The sequence below is a fragment of the Gnatocerus cornutus genome, chromosome 1 (genome assembly GCF_029298725.1).
Source record: "Gnatocerus cornutus isolate USDA-ARS CGAHR chromosome 1, icGnaCorn1.1, whole genome shotgun sequence".
Classification (NCBI taxonomy): Eukaryota; Metazoa; Arthropoda; class Insecta; order Coleoptera; family Tenebrionidae; genus Gnatocerus; species Gnatocerus cornutus.
Genome location: NC_142233.1, coordinates 15,516,669 through 15,535,081, shown reverse-complemented (window position 1 = coordinate 15,535,081; position 18,413 = coordinate 15,516,669). Strand labels below are relative to the sequence as shown.

The 18,413-nt window shown below is 26.9% G+C and overlaps 1 protein-coding gene across 2 annotated transcripts in view; it reads right to left on the bottom strand.

Annotated features, from left to right (window-relative positions):
• LOC148180490 (orexin/Hypocretin receptor type 1-like) overlaps positions 1-18,413 on the bottom strand; it is a 201,642-nt gene that overhangs the window by 59,203 nt on the left and 124,026 nt on the right. For both annotated transcript variants that reach the window (XM_088047731.1, XM_088047723.1), the window contains exon 3: positions 8,621-8,768. In XM_088047731.1, coding sequence (XP_087903857.1) covers positions 8,621-8,768 — 148 coding nt within the window. The remainder of the gene's footprint in view (positions 1-8,620; positions 8,769-18,413) is intronic.

Below are 18,413 nucleotides of genomic sequence, written 5' to 3'. Positions count from 1 at the left end.
AGCAATAACAATAACATTTTGAAAATTTCTGTTCGTTCAAACATAAAAATTTCTACAATTGGTCCTTTTTGATATGCAGTTTTGTAATTTATTACATCTAATAAAAATGTTGAGAATAACAACTTCCATAAATTTGAATGCTTTAGTGCCAAAATTAACAATTTTTGAGCAACAAATAGAAATTTTTCGATTTTCTAAATTCAGCCAAGATAAAAATTTCAAAATTTCGTGTTTTGTGCTCTAAATTTTATAATTTAGCGCTTTAATTAGGTAAGTTGAGAAGAGGAATTTTCATAAATTTGATTGTGATATTGTCAAAACAAACAGAATTAAGGCCATAAAAACAACATTTTGGAATTTTCGGTTCGATCAAAAGTAAAAATTTCTATAAGTGATTCTTTGTGATCTGCAATTTCTAATTTTGCACGTGTAATAAGTATTAAGAGTAATAACTTTCATAAATTTTGATGCTTTAGAGCTAAAATTCACAGAATTAGAACAATAAATACAAAATTTTTAAAATTTTTATTCGTTCTAAATCAAAATTTCTGAAATTTGTCACTTGTGCTCTAGAATTTTTGTAAATCGGTAGAGTTATAAGTAAATCAAGAATAATAAATTTACATACATTTGAATGACCTAGTGCCAAAATTAACAATTTTTGAACAAAAAATTCAATTTTTTTCGAATTTCCTAGTTCAGTCACAAAAAAATTATAAAATTCGTGTTTTGTATTGTAAAATTTTGTAATTTGGCACAGTAAATAAGTCAGTTGAGAAAAATAATCTCTAATAATTTGATTGCTCTATTGTCAAAACTAAAATGAATTATAGCAATAAAAATAAAATTTTGGATTTCTGGTTCGTTCAAAAACTTCAAAAATTGGTCTATTTTGATCTGTAATTTATTAATTTTGCACGTTTAATAAGTATGTTAAGACTCATAACTTCCATAAATTTGCATGCTCGAGAGCCAAAATTTACAGAATTAGAACAATAAATACATTTTTTTAAAATTTTAGTTCGTTCTTAACCAAAATTTCTAATATTTGCCACTTGTGTTTTAAAATTTTTGTAATTTAGTACAGTTATAAATAAATTTAGAATAATAAATCTGCATAAATTTGAATGTACAATTAACTGTTTTTGAATTAACAATGCAAAATTTTTCAAATTTTCTAGTTCTATCATAAAAAAAATTCTAAATTCCGTATTTTGTATTGTAGAATTTTGTAATTTGGCGCAGTGAACAAGTCACTTAAGAAAACTAATCTTTATAAATTTTGCTCTAGACCCAAATTTTCTGAATCAAGACCATAAATACAAAATTTTTGAAATTTTTATTCGTTCTAAACCAAAATTTCTAAAATTTGCCACTTGTGTTCTCAAATGTTGTAATTTAGTACAGTTATCAGTAAATTAAGAATAATAATAAATCTACATAAATTTGGATGATCTAGTGTCAAAATTAACGATTTTTGAACAAAAATTCAAATTTTTAAATATTTTGGTTTGGTCACAAAAAATTCTAAATTCCGAAAATTTTTGTAATTTGGCAAAGTAAATAAGTCAGTGAAGAAAAGTAATCTCCAAAAATTTGATTGTGTTAGTGTTAAAACTAACAAAATTAGAACGATAAAAATAACATTTTGAAAAGTTTTGGGTTGTTCAAAAATTAAAACTTAAAAAATTGGTTCATTTTGGTTTGTAATTTTGTGATTTTTCACATTTAATAAGTTTGTTGAGAATAATAACTTCAATAAATTTGAAAGCTCTAGGACCAAAATTCACAGAATCAGAACCATAAATACAAATTTTTTGAAATTTTTGTTCGATCTAAATCAAAATTTCTGAAATTTGTCAATTGTGCTCTAAATTTTTTTATAAATCGGTAGAGTTATAAGTAAATTACGAGTAATAATCTCCATAAATTTAAATGCTCTAGTGTTAAAGTTAACTATTTTTGAGTTAAATATGCTAAATTTTTCAAATTTTCTAGTTCACTTTTTTTTTCTAAATTTTGTGTTTTCTACCGAAGAATTTTGTAATTTGGCAAAGTAAATAAGTCAGTGAAGAAAAGTAATCTCCAAAAATTTGATTGTGTTAGTGTTAAAACTAACAAAATTAGAGCGATAAAAATAACATTTTGAAAAGTTCTGGGTCGTTCAAAAATGAAAACCTAAAAAATTGGTTTATTTTGGTTTGTAATTTTGTGATTTTTCACATTTAATAAGTTTGTTAAGAATAATAACTTTAATAAATTTGAAAGTTCTAGGGCCAAAATTCACAGAATCAGAACCATAAATACAAATTTTTTGAAATTTTTGTTCGATCTAAATCAAAATTTCTGAAATTTGTCAATTGTGCTCTAAATTTTTTTATAAATCGGTAGAATTATAAGTAAATTACGAGTAATAATCTCCATAAATTTAAATGCTCTAGTGTTAAAGTTAACTATTTTTGAGTTAAATATGCTAAATTTTTCAAATTTTCTAGTTCACTTTTTTTTTCTAAATTTTGTGTTTTCTACCGAAGAATTTTGTAATTTGGCAAAGTAAATAAGTCAGTGAAGAAAAATAATTTCCAAAAATTTGATTGCGTTAGTGTTAAAACTAACAACATTAGAGCGATAAAAATAACATTTTAGAAAGTTCTGGGTCGTTAAAAAATGAAAACCTAAAAAATTGGTTTATTTTGGTTTGTAATTTTGTGATTTTTCACATTTAATAAGTTTGTTAAGAATAATAACTTCAATAAATTTGAAAGTTCTAGGGCCCAAATTCACAGAATCAAAACCATAAATACAAATTTTTTGAAATTTTTGTTCGATCTAAATCAAAATTTCTGAAATTTGTCAATTGTGCTCTAAATTTTTTTATAAATCGGTAGAATTATAAGTAAATTACATATAATAAATCTCCATAAATTTGAATGCTCTAGTGCCAAAGTTAACTATTTTTCAGTTATATATGCTAAATCTTTTAAACTTCTAGTTCAACCACTTTTTTTTTCTAAATGTGTTTTTTACTGTAGAATTTTGTAATTTGGCAAAGTAAATAAGTCAGTTAAGAAAAGTAATTTCCACAAATTTGATTGCTTTAGGGTTAAAACTAACAGAATTAGAGCGATAAAAATAACATTTTGAAAATTTCTGGGTCGTCCAAAAATCAAAACTTAAAAAATTGGTTCATTTTGATTTGTAATTTTGTGATTTTTTTACCTTTAATAAGTTTGTTGAGAATAATAACTTTCATAAATTTAAATGCTTTAGGGCCAAAATTCACAGAATCAGAACCATAAATACAAATTATTTGAAATTTTTGTTCGATCTACATCAAAATGTCTGAAATTTGTCAATTGTGCTCTAAATTTTTTATAAATCGGTAGAATTATAAGTGAATTACGAATAATAAATCTTTATAAATTTGAATGCTCTAGTGCCAAAGTTAACTATTTTTGAGTTAAATATGCTGAATTTTTCAAATTTAGTAGTTCAATCAGAATTTTTTTTCTAAATTTTTGTAGAATTTTGTAATTTGTCACAATAAATAAGTCAGTTAAGAAAAGTAATCTCCATAAATTGGATTGCTCTAGGGTCAAAACTAACAGAATTAGAGCGATAAAATAACATTCTGGAAATTTCTGGGTGGTCCAAAAAAGAAATCTTCAAAAATTGGTTTATTTTGATTTGTAATTTTGTAATTTTGCACGCTTAATAAGTATGTTCGAAATAATAAATTTGAATGCTTTAAAATGAAAATTCACTGAATCTGATAAATAAGTACAAATTTTTTAAAATTTCTATACCAAAATTTCTAATAATCGTCAATAGCGCTCAAAAATTTTTGTAGTTTGGTTAATAAATTTGAATGCTGTAATGAAAAAATTAATTATTTTCAAGTCAAAAATGCAAATTTTATGAACTTTCCAGGACAGTCGCTAAAAAAATTTCCAAATTTTGTGTTTTGTTTTGTAGAATTTTGTTATTTTTCACAGTAAATGAATCAGTAAAGAAAAGTAATCTAAAAATTTTATTCCGTTAGTGTCAAAACTAACAGATTTAGAGCCATAACAATAACATTTTGGAAATTCATGGCACATCCAAAAAATAAAGATAAAATTGGTCTATTTTGAACTCTAATTTTGAAATTTTGCACGTTCAATAAGCAGGCTGAGAGTAATAACTTCCATAAGTTTGAATGATCTAGAGCGAAAATTCACAGAAACAGAGCAAAAAACACAAAATTTTTAATTTTTTTTGTTCTAAACCAAAATTTCAGGACACCCCGCCCAAACATTCTTGTTTCATCCAGCATCCAGTTCAACACCGCAACCCTAATAAAACGCAGCAGAATAATTGGAGCCTCCTTAAATTTGACGTCAAACCCGCCTCTCGACAACCTGCGGTTTCCAGTCTAGACGTAGGAACCTGTAACTGGCACGTTTTCATGCGACTGACTTCACACATAAGAGCAAAAAGACAAACTCCTTGAAATAAGGTGCTCATTAGTCAATTCTAACAACTTCTTGTCTGGATGGCGTCAAAGCGTACGAATTTCACTTCAATTGAACGTAAAAAGATTGCGATATATTTTTGGAATAATTCAGTGAACGTTTTTGTTGAGAAAATTATTCTTAGGTCTTCTTGGTCGCGTTTAACTTGTTTTGTACAACTCATCAGTGTCCCTAAACAATAATGTTTTTGTCAGTCTACATGGACGGACGTGACGGACATTCTTAATAGGAAGCAGCACACGCATACCTATTAGTTTATTACTAAAGGGCGGATTTGTGGAGCCAGTTTTGCATATTTTGCTTATTTTTATTTTACATGCACGACACTAAAAAGGAAATTTAAGAAACTTGATAATTTAAAAGTATTTAAAAGAAGAAATAGCAAATCTAGATGATGTAAAAATAAAAAAAAAACAAAAATATTAAAATGTCTGGAATGTGGTGCTTTGGCTCTAAAATTTTGAAACGGTACATTAATGATACACTAAGCATCTGCTTAGTATCTAAGACAAAATTAGTAACTTCTCCAAGTTTTATTGCTGTAGAATTAAAATTGCCAGAGTTAGAGCTTTTTAAATATTATCGTACTTTTTGGGCCATTCAAAAAACCAAAATAATTCTAAAATCAGTGGCTTTTGCTTTATATTTTTGAAATTTAGCACTAAATATAAATTAGTAACTTCCCCAAATGTGATTGCTTGGGCGTTAAAATTACCAGAGTTGCAAGCTGTAATTTTAATTTTTTTAATTTTGAATCTACCTTCAGAATAAATAATTCCAAAATGTATGTTTTCTGTCTTACAATGTTTTAATTTGACACAGTGATTAAACGACCCCCAATTTCTAACGTCTCTAAATTTGATTTATATGGTGTTAAAATTACACCAGTTACAGCCCTTTATATATATTTGCAACAGTTTTTGACCAATTCTCTAAATAAAAATTTAAATTTTTGTATCTTTTGGTTATTTATTTTGCTATTCAACTCGGCTAATTAGCAAGTCAAATTAAGTAACTCTCTGAAAAGTAGTCAATTTGGCTTTAAAATTGCCAGGGTTATAAGTCACAACCCTTAAAAGACATTTAAAAGACAGTTTCCAGTTCATTCAAAATAAAAAAAATTCTAAAATCAGTCGCATAAGCTTTTACACTTTTAAAATTTGGCACAATTAGCAACTAAATAGAAATTAGTCATCTTTCCTAATTTTATTGCTTTGGCGTTAAAATTACCACAGTTACAAACTTTAACTTTTTCTTTGAAATTTTTGATTCACCTTTACAACAAACAATTCCAAAATGTATGTTTTTTGACTTACAGTTTTGTAATTTAACACAGATAATAAGTAGTATCAAACTACTAACCATACCAAATTTGATAGCTGTGGGATCAAAATCACCTAACTTACATCCCTTAACATATTTTTTTGAACGTTTTTGGTTTATTCTCAAAATGAAAAAATCAAATTTTGTCTCTTTTAGTCAATGTATAATTTTGATATTTAGCATGGCTAACTAGCAAATTGAAATTAGTATCTCTCCAAAAGTTAGTTAATTAGGCATTAAAATTACCGGGCTTACAACTCGTGATAAAACATTTTTGCAGTTTCCAGTACATCCCAAAAATCAATATTTCTAAAATCAGTTTTCTGCTTTATAAATTTGAAATTTCGCTCAAATAGTAACTAAATTTAAACTAGTAATTTTTCTAAATTTTATTGCTCTGACGTTAAAATTACTAGAGCTACGAGCTTTAAGTTTTTTGAAATCTTTTGATTCATCTTCAAAATGAAAAATCCAAAATTTATGTTTTCTTGGTTTTAATCCATCAACTTTGACTTGAGTAATAAAATTTTAATAATCGAATTGATCTAAAATCGGGCTAATTTTGACTAATTGGTACTAGTAGTAGTCCAAACAGTAAATTTAACCAATACTGGAAAGACAAAATGGCTGAAATCAGTCTAATTTTAATGAAATTAGAATAATAGAACTTCAATTTGTAACCTATGTGAGTCTAAAGTTGGTTCAATTTTTGGCTAATTATTACTAATTACACCAAAAGTGACACAATTAAGCAGAATTAGTGTGTCAAATTGGACTCAAATTATTTAAATTCGACTACGATAGATTGAATTGGCAACGAAATATTAGTTAAAACACACTAAATTTGACTTATACTAGAAAAAATAGTAGCTGATATCAAATTTAATCAAATTAGAATAATAAAAATTAAATTAGTAATTAATTATCTAAAATTGGTCTAATTTTAACTAATTAATATTAGGTACACCAAAAGTGTCTCAAACTGGCAAAAAAGTAGTGCAAATTGATTAAATTCGACTGAAATACACTAAATTTGCAACGACGAATAGATTAATTTAGTTAAATTTGAATGAAAAATTAGTCAAAATTTACTAAATATAATTTTAACTGGAAAGACAAATTAACTGAAACGGGACTAATTTTGACTAAATTAGATTTATAAAACTTAAATTAGTAGGTTAGATTGGCCTAAAATTTATCGAATTTTGACTAATTGTATCTAAAACACCAAAAGTGACTCAAATAGGCAAAAAGAATGTTTCAAATTAAACTTAAATTAATGAAATTAAACTGAAATAAATAAAATTGACAATAAATTAAATTGGCTAATTTAGTCAAACTTAAAATAAAAATTAGTCCAAACATACTAAACTTGACTTATTCTGGTTAGTACAAGTAAGTAGCTTAAATTCGGACTAAATTTGATCAGATTAGAATAATAGAAATAACATTTTTAACTTAGATTAATTAAAATTAGGCAAATTTTGACTAATTATTAATAAATATGTACATCAAATGTAACTTAAAACGGAAGAAAAATATATTTATAACATAAATAAAAAGATTGGACTAATTTAGTCAATTTTGAATTAAAAATTAGGCCGAATACACTAAATTTTACGTATACTGGCAAGACACAGTAACTTAGAAGGAACAAAATTTATTCAATTATTAGAATGATGAAAATAAAAAGTCTTAGACTGACTAAAAATTGGTCTAATTTGACTAATTGTTAGTAAGTACAGCAAAAGTGACTCGAACAAGTAGAAAAAAGTGTATAAAATGGAACTAAATTTAATTGAATTTGACTGAGTCAAATTAAATTGGCAACGAAGATTGGACTAATTTAGTTAAACATTAATAAAAAATTAGTTCAAATTCACTTTATCTAACTCATAATAGACATAATAGAAAGACAATGTAGCTGAAATCGATCTAATTTTTATCAAATTTAAAGAATGGAAATAAAATTAGTAATTTGGATTCAGCCAAAACTGATCTCATTTTGAATTGTAACTAAGTACAACACTAAAACTAAAACTAAAATTTATTAATTAAATTAGTAACAAAAATTGAACTAATTTAGTCAAACTTGAATTAATACTAGTCAAATCACTAAATTTTATACTGGCAAAGCAGAGTAGCTTAGAACAAACTAAATCAATAAAATGATGTAAATATCTTAGACCTAAAATTGGTCTAATTTTGACTAATTGTGACTAAGTACCTAAACCAAAAGTGACTCAAACGGGTAGAAAAAGTGTTTCAAATTATACTCATGATTATGATTTAATTTGCTTGATTGCGAGATGAATTAAATTGACAACAATAATTAGACTAATTTTGTCAAACTTGATTTAAAAAATGTTAGTGCAAACTCACCAAATTTGTCTTATACTGGAAAGACAAACTAGCTGAAATCGGTCTAATTGACAATAAAATTTGTAATATAGATTGACTTGAAATTAGTTACATTTTGACTAATTGTTACTAATTACACCAAAAGTGACATAAACAGACAGAAAAAGTGTTTCAAATAGGACTAGAATTAATTAAATTCGACTTTAATAAACTAAATTGTTAATTAAGTACAACAAAATTGCCTTAAACATGCAGAAAAACGTAGACTAAAGTTAGTTCGATTTAAATTAGACCACCAAAACTTGGCGAATTCTAGATAACAACCTCGAATTCGGCGCGATTTTTATCCATCGCATCTCCGCAACTATTGTTATCAGTCCAATTTGAAAACTTGCGCCACTTCACTCCATCAAAGAACTCACCACAAGCGAAGGCCACAATCCAGATAATCGCGATGGCGGTCTTCGCTCTTCCTGTCGTCGATTTGAACTTCAAAGGAAAGCAGATGGCGTACCAGCGATCGATTGATATGAAAGTCAACGTTAATACCGACACCGTTACGGATACGCTCTGCAATAAAAATGGAAATTAGTTTAAACAGTTAAAGGACATTTCATTATTGCCGCCTTTTCGAAATGCACTTTAGCTCCTGGAGGATTCGAGTATTTTGCGCTGAATTAATTCACTTTAAAGGGATAAAGTTCGTTACGGACAAGCGGTTCTTTTTATTGTCATTGTGAAGAGTTTTCAAGGAAAAATGGAATGAGCTTTTGATCGCAGGATCAAACAGGAGCGCTCTGGAAGAGTTGGGGATTTATTTACTTTATACTAATTCCAAATCAGTTTTCACATCGCTTGCTAAACATGTTTGGATTGTTGGGGTGGTAAAATAGTTCATTTTTGCTGTGTATTGAATTTGGATACTTTATTGGGTTGTTATGAGTTGGGAAATTAGACTTTGAAGTTGATTTGGGGAAAAGCTGGAATCCTAAATAAATATCAGGCGGAATATCGAAATTTAAAAAGAGAATTGTATGAGCCGATCATTTCAATTAAAAAAGTTTTATTTTTGTTTATAATTCTCTCGATTTTATAAATAAATTGAAAAAATTACCGATTTCCAAAAGAGACATTTTCTAAATCAGCAGGCTTTTAAAAGGATTTATAAATATATATATAAATATAATTTAAATTAGCCTCTTCTGCTCTATTCTTTTAAAATTTGGCACAATTAATAACTAAAGATAAATTATTAACTTCCCCAAATTTTATTGTTTTATCGTTAAAATTAGAAAAGATACAGGCTTTACTATTTTTTTGAAATTTTTTGATTTATCTTCAAAATAAAAAATTCCAAATTTGGTGTTTTTGGACTTCGAATTTTGCATTTGACACAATTAATAAGCAACCCCAAGTTACTAACGTCCCTAAATTTGATTGCTGTGGCGCTAAAATTACGAGAGTTACAGCCCTTAACATATTTTTTTCAGAAGTGTTTGATTCATCCTCAATTTTTTTTTTTTAATTTATGTTTTTTTGACTTAGAATTTTTAAATTTGACGTAGTTAATAAGCAACTCCAAGTTATTAACATCCTCAAATTTGATTGCTATGGCGTTAAAATTACGAGAGTTACAGCCTTTAACTATTTTTTTTTTGATTTTTTTGTTTCAACCTCAAATTAAAAAACTTCAAAATAATGTTTTTAGACTTAGAATTTTTAAAATTTGACACAGTTGATGAGCAACCCCAAATTTGGTTGCTGTAACGTTAAAATTACAAGATTTACAGCCCTAAACATATTTTTTTGGTTCATCCTCAAAATAAAAAAAATTAAAATTTATGTTTTTTGACTTAGAATCTTGCAATTTGACACAGTTGATAAGCAACCCCAAATTACTAACATCCTCAAATTTGGTAGCTGTAACGTTAAAATTACAAGATTTACAGCCCTAAACATATTTTTTTGGTTCATCCTCAAAATAAAAAAAATTAAAATTTATGTTTTTTGACTTAAAATTTTGAAATTTGACACAGTTGATAAGTAACTCCAAATTACTAACATCCCCAAATTTGATTTTTGTAGCGTAAAAATTACCAGAATTACAGCTCTTAACATAATTTTGAGAAGTTTTTAGATCATCTTCAAAATAAAATATCCAAAATTTGTCTTTTTGACTTACAATTTTGCAATTTGACACAGTTAATAAGCAACTCCAAGTTACTAACATCCCTAAATTTGATTGTTATGGCGTTAAAATTACGAGAGTTACAGCCTTTAACATATTTTTTTTGATTTTTTTGTTTCAACCTCAAATTAAAAAACATCAAAATAATGTTTTTAGACTTAGAATTTTGAAATTTGACACAGTTAATGAGCAACTCGAAATTACTAACATACCCAAATTTGGTTGCCGTGACGTTAAAATTACGAGATTTACAGCCCTAAACATATTTTTTGGATGTTTTTGTTTCATCCTCAAAATAAAAAATTTAAAATTTATGTTTTTTGACTTAGATTTTTGAAATTTGACACAGGTGATGAGCAACCCCAAGTTATTAACATCCCCAATTTTGGTTGTTGTAGCGTTAAAATTACGAGGGTTACATTTTTTCAGAAGTTTTTGGCTCATCCTCAAATTAAAAGAAATCAAAATTTGTGTTTTTTGACTTATAATTTTGCAATTTAACACAGTTAATAAACAACCCCAAATTCGAAAATTTTCCAAATTTGATTGATGTGGCGGTAAAAGTCCCAGAGTTACAGCTCATAATAATAATTTTTCAAAAGTTTTTGGTTTCAGCTCAAAATAAAAAAAATTTTGCTTTTGGCCTAAGTATAATTTTGTAATTTTGCACGAATAATATATTAGTAACCACCCCAAATTTAATTATTTTGGCGTCAAAGTAATTAGAATTAAAACCCTTAGAAACATTTTTCGCAGTTTTGGGTTTATTTAATATTTTTTTAAATCAGTCGCTCGAGCTCTATTTTTTTGAAATTTAGCGCAATTATTAACCACATCTCTCTAGATTTGATTCGCTTGGCTTTAAAATTACCAAAGATTACAAACTTTACTTTTTTAAAAAAAATTTTGGTCCATTCTTAACGTAAAAAATCCAAAATTTTTGTTTTTGACTTAAAATTTTGTAATTTGACACTGTTGATAAGCAAACTTAAATTAGTAACCTCCTAAAATTTGTTACTTTGGGTTAAAATTACTACAGCGACAAACTTTATTGTTTTTTTTAAACTTTTCGATTTATCTTCAGAATAAAAAATTCCAAAATTTCGTTTTTTGACCTATAATATTTTAGTTTTGTAATTATTAATGCTTCAAAATTGGACTATTGTGGCATTCAAATTACTAGAATTACAACCCTTAAAACATTTTTAGTTGTTTTTGGTACATTCAAAAAATAAAAATTTCTAAAATCAGTCGCTTTTACTTTATATTTTTCAAAGTTGGTACAATTACTAACTAAACACCAGTTAGTAATATCCCTAAATTTGATTCTTTTGGCGGCAAAATTATCAAAATTACAAGCTTTAATGCTTTATTTTTGAAAATTTTTGATTCATCTTAAGAATAAAAAATTCCAAAATTTGGCTTTTTGACCTACAATATTGCAGTCTGGTATTTTTGATAAGCAACTTCAAATTATTAATACTCCCAAATTTAACTGTTGTGGCATTAAAATTACTAGGATTACAACCCTTAAAAATTTGTTAGTTTTTGATTCATTCAGAAAATAAAAATTTCTAAAATCTGTCGCTTTTGCTCTATATTTTTCAAATTTGGCACAAGTACTAACTAAAAGCGAGTTAGTAATCGTCTTAAATTTGATTCCTTTGGCGGTAAAATTACCAGAGTTACAAGCTTTAATGTTTTATTTTTGAAAGTTTTCGATTTATCTTCAGAATAAAAATTCCAAAATTTAAGTTTCTTGACTTAAAATTTTACAATTTAACACAGTTCGTACGCAACTAAAAATTAGCTATTTTTTTAAATTTGATTGCTGTGGCGGTCAAATTCCCTGAATTACAACCTTTAACAATAATTTTTTGAGAAGTTTCTGGCTTAAACCCAAAATAAAAAAAATGTTTCTACTTGTTTATGAATAATTTTGTAATTTTAGCAACGTTTTGAGCGTTGAAATTATAGGAAATACAACCCTTAACAACCATTTTTGGCAGTTTTCGGTGCATTCAAAAAGAAATTTCTAAAATCACTCGCTTCTTCTCTATAATTTTGAAATTTGGCACAATTGGTAACGAAATATAAATTACCAACGTCTAAAAATTTGATTTCTGTGGCATTAAAACTACCAGAGTTACAAGCTTTAATGATTTTTTTTTGAACTTTTTGATTTATCTTCAGAATAAAAATTTCCAAAATGTGCTTTTTGTTCTACAAAAATCCTTAAAATCCTATTAACAGTAGCTTTGAATGTAAATAACCACTTCGCTTTTCGTTGGGAATTTTAGACTTGCAACTCGTCCCTAAAAATGACAGAAGTAATTCATCCTTTCAGCCTCCTTTCCCCGTCTTGAGAATTAAGCGATTCCACTCCTCCTTCTTCATCACTTTCCTTTGGCAGTGATGGAGTATGAGTTAGAGCCTCTGACTCTGAACGACAAATGTTTTTGAGGCCTTCCAGCACAAAAATTGAAACCATTAAATCAAAGAAGTAGACTCTTAACTTAACAACTTATGGAGATGTTGAAAGGGGGAGAATCACCACCGTCTTTACATTTTTCAATTATACAAGAATCCCAACTTCCCCCATTCATACTTTCATAACATCTTTTTTAAGTTTAAAGTCGTCATTTTTCTTTAGAGAATATCAACACTGCCGGAAAACCTCGGCTATTAAGGAGTTGCAAAGCTGTTTGTTACTCAAGTATTTCAATAAGAATTCAAGTTTTAGAGCGAAAAATAGGCATTTCGTTTCGTTAATTGACTGCTTTAAGTTCACGGATTAGTGCGCTAATGAGCAATTTTCTTTGCAAAAGTGAAAAAATTAAAATAATTAAATTAATGCGAAAGGTTGATTATTTTTTTCTGCTCCAAGAAAGACAATTTATTTCGCACTTTTTTTTAAATTTGCGAATCGCAATGCGATTCTTCGTTTGGTTATGTAAGAATATTATTAAAAACTTGTCCGAGTAAAATATTCAGATTTTTGAACTTCATCGTTGCGTCTTTCATAAACTTTGCGCTTTGAGTCCTTTGAGGCTGCTCGTTGAAGTGGACCAAATTTCTCCAATTGAATTATTTAGAGGGTTAAAATTTCATGTTGGTGTAATTAAAATGCGAAAATTGATAGAAAATTGGAAATGAACTAAAAACTTCGGGGAAAATTTATTAAGGGCTGTAATTCCGGTAATTTTAATGCCAAGGCGAACAAATTTGGAGAGGTCACGAGTTTATATTTGTTTACCACTGGACTAAATTTTGAAAGAATTGAGCAAAAACCATTGATTTTAAATATTTTTTTTTAAGGACGAACCAAAAATGTCCAAAATTTGTATAAATTTTTTTAACTCCGGTAGTTTAAATGTTATTCTATTCAAATTTGGAGATTTTACTGTATCTAACACTCCTATCAAGTGTGTTAAATTACAGAATTTTAGAAAAAAAAATTGTTATTTTAGAAATTTTTGTTTCAAAAACGAACCAAAAAAGTCCAAAATTTAGGATAAAATTTGTAACTCGGGTAGTTTTAATGCTGCATGATTCAAATTTGAACGTTTTACTGTTTATAACAATTGAACTACGAGTGGATGAACTACAAAAATTTAAACACAAAAAATTTTTTTTTGAAATTTTTATTTAATATACAAGCTAGAAAAGTTCAAAATTGAGATTAAAATTAAGAACTTGAGTAGTTTTAATGCTACAACATTCAAATTTGAAGGCTTCACTGTCACTAATACTTCGAACTAACTAATTTCGAAATTTTATCTTCTCTAACACTTCCATTGGCTGTGTCAAATTACAACATTTTAAAACAAAAAAGAGAAATTTTATAATTTTTTTTGGGTGAACAATATTTTCAAAAAATTTATTAAAATTCGTAACTCGGGTAGTTTTAATGCTACAAGAGTCAAGTTTGCAGGTTTTACCTTCTCTTACACTGTTATTGGCTGTGTCAAATTACAAAATTTTGGAATAAGAAAAAAATTTGAATTTTTTATTTTATGGATAAACCAAAAATTTCCAATTTTAGATTTAAATTGATAGCTCGTATAGTTTTAATGCTACAACATTTAAATTTAAAGGTTTTACTATTTCTGACACTCTTATTAACTGTGTAAAATTTCGTAATTTTAAAACATTTGAGAGAAATTTTTGAAATTTTTTTAAAGGCGAACCAAAAAGCAAAAAATTTAGATTAAAATTTGTAACTTAAGTAGTTTCAATGTTACACTATTTAAATTTGAAGATTTTAGTGCTTTCGACACTCCAACTAAATGTGCTAAATTACAGAATTTTAGAACAAGAACAAACAATTTTAGAAATTTTTATTTTATGGACGAGTCAAAAATGTTCAAAATTTGATTAAACTTGAAAAGTTTTAATGTTCAAATTTGGCAATTTTACTGTTTCTAAAACCCTATTAAACTTTAAACACTGCTATCATGTCCTAAATTACAGAATTTTAAAGCAAAAACAAAATTTTTTTTTAAATTTTAGTTTCAAAAACGAACCAAAAAAGTCCAAAATTTTGCTTAAAATTTGTGTAGTTTTAACGCTACAAAAAATGTTAGATTTTTTATTTCATAGATGAACCAAAAATGTTAAAAATTTGATTAAAATCTGTAACTCAAGTAGTTTTAACGTTACAACGTTACAACAATCAAATTTGGAAGTTTTACTGTGTCTAACACTCCTATTAACAGTTTAATTTAATTACAGAATTTTAGAGCATGAAAGAGAAATTTTTGTCTGCAGCTCAAGCGGCATTTGCTAGGGAGCCGTAAAATCCTTTCAGTGCGAGATTTGAAAAAACTTTTGGTCGCTAAACCATCTAAATCTAAATTAAAAATATTGATCGAACACATCTGACAATTCTCTAACAACGTCACTTGCAATTTTGAAAACTTTTAGTAGATGGCACCCATAAAATAAATTTTTATTTTGAATTTTACTGTAAAAAAATCGTCTTAATAACTGAACAACTTCTGTAAATAATACTTTGGTGGCCAGTGTAATCTTACTTTTTTGCCGCACTGCTGCAGCATTTCCCACACTGAAAGTGCAACTGTAAAGCTACGTGTGCAACGTGCTATACATTTCAAAGGGCCAAAAAACTTAATTAATTAATTATTTGCATAATTAGCACTTGTAGTTCAATACGCAACTAATCAACCATTGAATTATTGGTCGTGCAACTATGCATCGATTGTTAATTTAACTATAATAATTGGACACTGCAATATGTATTTCTATAATACACGTGCGGTTTTAATTTCGTCTCGAGTAATTTACCCAAAGCTAATGTAAACCTTGTGGTTTAATTCAGCGACGTACAGAAGGGTATTGTCTGGAAGAATCTTTCTTTTGGTTTGCGACTTCAAAAGGAATTACTTTGAATTATAAACGCGGAGGAAATATATCTCAGACTTGGAATCGGATTACAGAACGTGGAAGCGAGGGAATGTATAAAAAAGAAAGTTTTTGGAGTTTTATACTTCATATTCGTATTATTGTGATCGCTTCAGGAGGAATGTGGATGAAAAATGAAGTTTTGATAGTTTTGTGAGAAATAAACTGATCGTAACAAGATTTTATTTAACTAGAATTTAGAACATAAACAATAAAATAAAAGATAAAATAAAAATTGTGAATTGAGAACTTTGCATGATGTAAATTCAGTAAAACCTACAATTTTAAACCTTGTAGCATTAAAACTACCCAAGTTACAAGTATTAATTGAAAATTTTGGGTTTTTTTGGTTCGTCCTCCAAATACAATTTTTTTAATTTTTTTTTTTGTTCTAAAATTCAAAACTTTGGCACACTTAAATAGGGTTTTAAAGGCAGTAAAACGTCCAAACTTAAACCTTGTAGCTTTAAATCGAACCCGATTTACGAATTTTAATTCAAAAATTTGAAATTTTTGGTTTATCCATAAAATAAAAAATTAAAATTTTCTTTTTTGTTACAAAATTTTGTAATTTGACACAGCCAATAATAGTGTAAGAGAAGGTAAAACCTGCAAACTTGACTTTTGTAGCATTAAAACTACCCGAGTTACGAATTTTAATAAAATTTTTGGAAATATTGTTCACCTAAAAAAAATTCTAAAATTTCTCTTATTTGTTCTAAAATGTTGTAATTTGATACAGCCAGTGGAAGTGTTAGAGAAGATAAAATTTCTAAATTTGAATGTTCTGGCATTAAAAATACTCAAACTACGAATTTTAATAAAAAAAAATTAAAATTCTGTGCTTCGTCCTTGCAAGAAAAATTTCTAAAATTTGTGTTTCTTGTTCTAAAATTCTGTAATTTAACACACTTAGTAAGAGTGTTAGAAAGAGTAAAGCCACTAAAATTCACTTTTGTAGCATTAAAACTAACCGAGTTACGAATTTTAATAATTTTTTTGGAACTTTTTGTTCATCCATAAAATAAAACATTCTAAAATTTTTTTTGTTCTAAATTTCTGTAATTTGACAGTGAATGAGAGTGATAAATAAGGTAAAGCCTTCAAATTTGAATTTTCTGGCATTAAAAATAGCCGGATTACAAATTTTAATAAAAATTTAGAAAATTTTTGGCTTATCTATAAAATAAAAAAATACAAAATTTTGGTTTCTTGTTCTAAAATTCTATAATACTGCACACTTAGTTAGAGTGTCTGAAATAGTAAAATCTCCAAACTTGAATCCTGTAGCATTAAAACTACCTGAGTTACGAATTTTAATAAAATTTTTGGAAATATTGTTTACTCATAAAATAATTTTTTTTTAATTTTTCTTTTTTGTTTTAAAATGCTGACACAGCCAATGGAAGTGTTAGAAAAGATAAAATCTCTAAATTTGAATGTTCTGGCATTAAAAATACTCGAATTACGAATTTTAATAAAAAAATTAGAAATCTGTGTTTCGTCCTTGCAAAAAAAAATTCTAAAATTGTGTTTCTTGTTCTAAAAATCTGTAATTTAACACACTTGGTAAGAGTGTTAGAAACAGTAAAACCACCAAACTTGACTTTTGTAGCATTAAAACTAACCGAGTTACAAATTTAAATATTTTTTTTTGGAAATTTTTGTTCATTCAAGTACCAGAGTTACAAATTTTAATAAAAATTTAGGCAATTTTGGTTTATCCATAAAATAAAAAATTACAAAATTTCGGTTTCTTGTTCTAAAATTCCATAATACAGCACACTTAGTTAGAGTGTCTGAAATAGTAAAACCTCCAAAATAGAATCTTATTAAAACTACCTGAGTTACAAATTTTAATCAAGAATTTTGGAAATTTGTTTTTGAGATTAAATTTTCTAAAATATTTCTTTTTTGTTCTAGAATTCTGTCATTTAACACACTTGATAGGAGTGCTAAATACAGTAAAACCTCTAAATTTGAATGTTGTAGTATTAAAACAGCTCCAGTTACAAATTGTAATAAAAATTTTTGTTCATCCATAAAATAAAAAATTCTACATTTTTTTCTTATTCTAAAATTCCGTAGTTTTACACAGCCAATGAGAGTTTTAAAGACGACAAAACCTCCAAATTTGAATGTTTTGGCGTTCAAAATACCCGAAGTACGAATTTTAATAAGAAACTTCGGAAATTTCTGTTTCGCAATTAATAAAATTTTCTGAAATTTGTGTTTCTTGTTCTGAAATTCTGTAATTTAACACACTTAGTTAGAGTGTTAGTAGCATTAAAACCTCCAAACTTGAATTTTGTAGCATTAAAACTAACCGAGTTACAAATTTAAATATTTTTTTTTTGGAATTTTTTGTTCATCCATAAAATAAAACATTCTAAAATTATTTGTCTTGTTCGAAAATTCTGTAATTGACTGTCAATAAGAGTGTTAGAGACAGTAAAATCTCAAAATTTGAATGTACTTTAAAAGTACCAGAGTTATAAATTTTAATAAAAATGTAGGCATTTTTTGGTTTATCCATAAAATAAAAAATTACAAAATTTTGGTTTCTTGTTCTAAAATTCCATAATACAGCACACTTAGTTAGA